This window comes from Austrofundulus limnaeus, unplaced genomic scaffold (assembly GCF_001266775.1).
Source record: "Austrofundulus limnaeus strain Quisiro unplaced genomic scaffold, Austrofundulus_limnaeus-1.0 Scaffold310, whole genome shotgun sequence".
In the NCBI taxonomy this organism is placed as follows: Eukaryota; Metazoa; Chordata; class Actinopteri; order Cyprinodontiformes; family Rivulidae; genus Austrofundulus; species Austrofundulus limnaeus.
The window spans coordinates 217,092-224,134 of NW_013952712.1; the positions used below are offsets into that span (position 1 = coordinate 217,092).

General features: G+C 37.6%; 1 protein-coding gene across 17 annotated transcripts in view; it reads right to left on the bottom strand.

The window, feature by feature from the left end:
• mycbp2 (MYC binding protein 2) overlaps window positions 1-7,043 on the bottom strand; it is a 93,101-nt gene that overhangs the window by 79,487 nt on the left and 6,571 nt on the right. For all 17 annotated transcript variants that reach the window (XM_014021913.1, XM_014021920.1, XM_014021930.1 and 14 more), the window contains exon 3: window positions 4,024-4,239. In XM_014021913.1, the coding sequence (XP_013877367.1) occupies window positions 4,024-4,239 (216 nt within the window). The remainder of the gene's footprint in view (window positions 1-4,023; window positions 4,240-7,043) is intronic.

Here is a 7,043-nt window from a genome sequence, read left to right on the forward strand (position 1 = left end):
ATTCCAGTGAAATATATTTATGTTTGTGGTTGTAATGTGACAAAATATGGAAAAGTTCAAGGGGTATGAATACTTTTGCAAACCACTGTAATATACAAGTTTCACTTTTTAAATGGAATTACTGAAATAAATCTACTTTTTCATGATATTCTAATTTTATGACCAGCACCTGTATGAGCAGGGTTTGTACATTTTATTATCAGCTGAGCTGTGATGAAAAGAAAAATAACGTCAAATACCGTGAAACCGGTGAAAATGTTGAAAATACCGTGATATAAAATTTTGATCATATCGCGCACCCTTAATGTCTCTAGAGCTTTCCAGCTTTCATCGCCCCCACCCCCCCTTTTGCATCTGAGGAGCAAAAGAGGCTGCATCTTCTGTGCCTCATACGTGCTCTACGCACTTACATCAGCCGCACACCGGATGTAAGGTCATGTGATCAGCTGTTTGTGGCTGTTGCTAACCCACACAGAGGTAAAGCTCTTTCTAGACAAAGACTCTCTCACTGGATTGTGGAGGCCATCTTGCTAGCATATAGCAGCAAAAACTTTCCAATCACTCTTGGAGTTAAAGCTCACTCGACCAGGGGTGTAGCGACATCTTGGGCCCTTTTTAAAGGGAAACCTGTGAGTGACATTTGTGCCGTGGCCAGCTGGGCCTCACCAAACACATTTGCAYGATTTTACAGCCTGGATGTAACAGCACCTTCGGTGGCTCATTCTGTACTTTCTGCCGGGTCAAAAGCTCTGCATTAGTACAGTACCTACTCAGGCACACTACTTAACTCAGGTCTGATACTGCTCTGCGGGGAGCTTTGACAAGTCCCACAACTGTGTGTTGTACTGAGTGAAATGACTGAAAAGGAACATAAGGTTATGAATATAACCACAGTTCCTTGAAGGAATGGAACAAAGTACAACACCTTGTTGGCCCCGCATCACAAAAGGCTCGGTGAAGGGCGGTATCCAACTGAGTAATGATGCTGGTGACTCCGAACTTATAGGGTGAAGGCGGAGCCTGTCACCCGACATTCAACATCACAACATCACCGGTCTAAAAACGTGATTAGAGGTGGCTTCAGCCAGGCGCACGAGGGCGCGCGTGTCCCATATACAACTGTGTGTTGTACTTCGTTCCATTCCTTCAGGGAACCGTGATATGATAAACATATACTTTACTGTAAAATAAAGACTGTAAAAATACTGTAGGCCGTTTAGTTTTTATAATTTTTAAACTAAAAGTTTAGAAATATATTACACGGACGGGGCCATTTTATTTACACACAAAGCATTCTGGGAAATTGATATCAACTAGGTCATCGGTGCGAGGCTGCTAGCGAGCTATATCCACCCTGAAGGTTAATCTTGGACAATATTTGATGATCGACTCTTTTAAATGAAACCAGAGAGCGTTGACAAAGAGGAGAAGATAGAAATGACTCAGTCTGTAATTGAAAATATAGATGGAGGACAACAGAGCTGCTTCATGGAAGAAGAAACTCAGCTTAGCCTGTTAGCTTTAGCATTAGCCCCGATGCTATCACCATACATATGTATTAGCTCAGCGCTACACATTCTCCTCTCGTCACTGAGGTCCTCCATCCGCATGACAGAGAGGGGAACGCAAAAATGACTCAGTCTGCAACTGAAAATATGGATGGAGGACCTCAGTTCAGCTTGTTTGTCGCGCTAGCGCTGAGCTAATACATATAAGGCAATATAGCGTGAGGGCTAGTTATTTAGGATCATATTTACTAAAAAAAGGACAAAAAATTATCCTTCACAGGGAGTCAAGTTCTACAAGTCAGATTTCAAAACTGGAACTGGCTTGATAAATTAAATTAATAAATATTAATAAAAGAATTCACAAATTATGCATTTTCCGTCTTGTGACATGATATAAAAGATTAAATATTTTTATGCTTTGGAATTTATCAAAAGCTCACTTGTTAAAATAAAAAGACTATTTAACTACTTGGGTTGAAAAAAAAGGTTGTCAATATGTCTTGATCGTTTGGTGATGTTACAAGTGGGAACAATGTATTTAAGAACTAAGACATCAAGATCCTGGCAACAAATTAAGATTGGTCTATTAAAACAAAAGACAAAAACAAAATGACCTCTAATAACTTAACATTGGAGGTTTTGCTGTTCTTTCCATAAGAACCGTGAGATCAGCTTGAATTTTCTCCAGAAGTCTAAAGATAACTTGACCTCACAATCATTCTGATAAAGTCTTTTTTGGCACCCTAAACACAAACAGAAAATCTCTTTACACACACTCCTACTAATGGTGTTGCACCACATCTGTGAATCCTCGGACCAACACATCAGTCTTTTCAAGCACAAGAGGCTTTTGTTGGCAGTAAAATTAAGTGGTATGAACTTAATTAAAAACAATTTTGCGATTCATTTACAATGTCTCTTCTCAAAATATTATTCTGTGACAAGTTATCTATAACTCTGTCTTCGTGCGCTTTGGTGCAACTTTAATACTGAGCCTGGAAAACAAACTGTACTAATTTTAATTTAATGTAGACTTTGTGATCGGTGCAAATTCTTAGTAAACTGCCCTGTCTCATTCAACACTAATAATGCCATGGAAGGCCAAGAAGTCCAGGCCTCTCATTCTCACTAAAGTCTTTTGATTTAGTCAAGAACCTACACAGGGGACACCGTTTGTCCACATCATGACTTCTGGAAATGTAGCATGCATCTTTTTCTGCACAAACTCCTAGATTTATCAACAATGAAAAGATTATAAGTGACTGACTGAAGCATATTTCTCCACTAACTTAGAGGATCTGCTGAGAAACACTGACTTTGCAGACCAAAGACGCATCGATGAACAATTAGCTCATTACATTCACGTGTTTGCAATTAAAACATGCACAAAGTATCTTTCATAACAATAGCTTTAGCTTTATTAGAAGATACTGAAAATGGTTCAGGAGGTATTTAAAGATCAAGGGATTTTTCTGGCCTAAGATGTCGACTGGCTATTGGGTTACTTAAGGTTTTCATGGGCAGGTCTGTTGATACTGTGGTGGAAATAAAGCCAGTCTTGAAGCATGGMATTGCTCCTCAATATTGGCTTGCCATACACGGCTTTCAACTACATTTGGGTTCCTGTAGCAACAGGGGCATTTCAGAGTTTGCTGGCAGACCAATCGGGCCATGTGTGAGATACAACTATCCATACATCAGCCAGGTATATCAAATTCCTATACAATGCACAATTTGCAGCGAGACTGTTTTCCTAATGTAATTGGATCCAACGACTCTCACCCATTGCTCTAAATGCACCGTCACAGGAAAAAACGTTTTGTTAACTGGAAGCATGTTCATTCAATCAATACACAAAATATATGTGATGCACAAAGGTAACTAACCGACACTTCGCCAAGGCGGCCTGGTTCATCTTACTTCTAATGAACAGCATGGCTGGGAACAGATAAAGGGCTAGAACGATGCAGGATTGGTGGCTTCTTTGGTGAGTAAATGTAGTTAACTGTCCGAATATTATCCCCCTGAAGTCCAACCTTCATTCTGTCTTCATATCATTACCAGTCTGTGGTTCAGGTGAGTGACTTCCTGTTTTATGCCTAGTAAACTATGGATTCAGGGCATTTTACCAGGCTTCTCAGTGTCTCTGTGTATAAGCAAATACATATAAAGTTTGAAACTCCTCAACTTCATCTTCTCTTAGGCATACTTTTGCATTAATTTACAGTAATACTATGTACAATATGTGTAAATATCGTCCAACACTGACGAGAGTGAGGTTTTGTACATAAAATCTACCTACTTGTCAAGTTTAAAATAATAGTTGACAGGTTTAGACTTGTTTATTGATCATGCAGAGAAGAGAAACACATGGAAGGGAATCTTTACATCTATTTGCATATTTAAATGGAGGCATGTCGAGGAAAAAAAAAATGCCCTGAAACAACAATTTGGGTTTTGCCATAAAACCAAGAACTGCAAATACCACGTTCACATAATAAAGCTCTGGTCCTACCTTTGGAAGCTTCACAGCTGGCTCGCGGTACTCCTCCTCCTCCTCGCTGTCCGAGTCGCCGCTTTGCACCGAGGTCCTGGAGGCCAATGCGAGGGAGGCCTCTTTCTGCTGCCAATCCAGCACACAGTGCCGCACGTTGCAGTAAACATTGAACGCGGATGGGTTGCTGTGTAGTTTGATATCGGGCACAAAGAGAGCTCCATCTAGACTCTCAGCCTGGAAGAAAGCAGAGGAAGAGGCCAGTGAGAAATTGACCACAAGCATGTTCAATTTCTAACCTCGTAACACTATCAAAAACCATTAATCATATTTTGAAATAATTGGTTTGATGACAGGAAGCATTAGATAAGTTTGAGTAGTGTCTCTTCACCGCTCATGACTCAGGCAGTTATTTTAAAACTTATCTGGCTACTCTTTGAGGCAAAAAAGTTTGGTCCTCACCACAAACACTCACACATGCATGTCCAAGAAATGTTGCATCTACTGTAAGAACTCCCCTGAGAACCAAGTGTCCGATTGCCAACCCAATGAACTTTTATTTAATGGCAGTTGACATTTGACTTAATATTTTATATTCAGAAAAAATTTTATTAAAAAGCCGAGTTAAAAATTTTTCTCCTGTCTAACCCGGTCAAACAAAAGGACACAAACTGTTGAACAAACTGTTAGTTTATACATTTCATGATAGTTTTTACTCTAAAACATGAGCTTCTTATAAAATATTCTGTTTTCTGTGAATATAAACTGCTTGTTGTAAGATAATAAAACAAAGTATTTTTATTAGTACAGGGTGTGTGTGTGTTTTTATATTGTCTTCTACATTTTTGCTAGAAACAAAATTAGTTTCTGTCAGCTTTATATGCATTTTTCTTTCCCACATGCATTCCATATGAGGGGAGTGGTGGGACAGAGGCTTGAGCAGGCAAGCTTGTGAATGAATGGTTGCAGGTTCAAATCCTAGGACTGTCACAAAAAGAAGAAGAGAAAAAAAACTATTTTCAGCATGACTAAAACTACTCATAAGTGGTAAACAGACAGGAAAAAGCCATGGAACGTGCTTTTAACTAACTGAAAAGCAGAATGTGTTTGTTGTGAAACCATTACAATATAATTTTACTGCACTATCATGAAGTGAGTACAAAGCATCATACAGCCATTAGAAAAACAATATAAACAGCAATAAGCTTGCTTGCAATAACTCTTTATAAAGCTTGGCAATGTGATGTCACTCCACTGTTTAGCGGGAAGAGGATGACTATGAGTCACCACACTGTGTGGCCACGGTTTTTCGTTTTGGTAACGTCAGCACTGTCTGCAGACATTTGCTTTTATTAAGGATCCATGCCTCTATGTTTAGTTATTTTAGAGCAAACACGAGAAGATGCTCATCTCTGTGCGATCCCTTCAAATCCAAAAACAGTGTAACAATGCCATGTTACACTTACAACAGATTTAAATAAAAATAAATTCACGACTTAATCATGTGCAGAATAAAAGTAGTCAGTTAATTTACTTAATATTCAGATAAACTATATAAACAAACACATTTCTAATAAAAGGAAATGACTGTCTTTATAACCAGTCAGCTCTGCTTCTGTTCATTCTTCTACAAGAAAGTACTGTACTCCCGAGATACTAGATTATCATATTACTGCCCAACCCTGTGCTGTTTCTCTTTGTGGCCACACACACAAGACGTCAATGCCTAAAAAAAGCAGTTAATTGTCAAATGTTATTAAGACATGCTCACACATTACTTTCTGCTAATTTTAACAGTAAGTTGGATTAAGTCTGAATAATGTCCTGAAGTTAGTTGTTTAAATTTGAGCTTTACTGTCCAAAAAAGTAAAGGGTTGTAGTGCTTGTGTCAAAGTAAACATAAAGAATTTGTGCTTTAAAATATACATTTTATAGATAATAACTAATGGACTTTAGAAAAAATTGTTATGCAAACATGAATATCAATTCAGCAATCAAATTCTCCTTTTAATACTGACGTTAGGCAATCAACCAGAGCTATTTGCAATGTTAAATATACTGACTCTAAGGTTATTCAGAATTAATGATTGCAGGCCAACTGGGACAATTTACAATAAAATCATTACAGAACAGTCTAAGCATTCAAATCCCAGTAATCGGTATAATCAGACAAACTACAGTCTACAGAGAAAAGTCAAAGAGAAGCTTTCTCAATCCCACAAAGTGGAGCATTTTAACAACAGAAACCTCCAGAGAATCACATTGATCGATTGAGCTACTCTTGCAGTGTTGTGCTTTTGGCACCACAATTACTGAGGATGATGTCATCTTTTAGTGGAGAAAGGTCATTTATTATCAAATGAAACCTGTAAGGAGAACACTAGCTTCACTTTCTCTTATGGTGCTGCATGCAGCTCCTCTGCCTAACAGCGTAGCATTTGTAATTAGGACAGTATAGCAACAACACAACAGAATATAGTTGGGGGGAAAATTTTTCAAAAATATCAAACCAAACAATTTAAGGATGAATCTGTGCGTTTAGAAAGAGATCATGTAAAGCTGATTAGAAACGATTTAAGAAAACCAGTAAAAAATATTTCTATATTTACTTTATTATTTATTTAATGATAAAGTACTGTTTATATTATACAATGCAATAATTGTTCCACACTTGACGTACTGTGTTGAAGTCTGGGGTAAAGCATGCAAAACAATTACAAATCCTGTTTGTATTTGACAGAAAAGAGCCATTAGAATTATCATCAGAAAACATTACTGTCGAATATATTATTTTGTGAATTGAAATTATTAAAATTTTATGAGTTGGTTGATTATAATATCTTGCAGATTTTGTATAAGGCTCGTAAAAAAAATTTTACCTTTAAACATCCAGTTACATTTTGTTAAGAGAGAAAGTTTCTTAAGGGACTTGAGATGTTTATAAAACCTAAAATTCAAACAAATTTGAAGGATTGATGTGCTTCAGTTCAAGGCGTAAGATTGTGGAATAATCTGGAAAGTGATTATAAAAATGTTGGTTC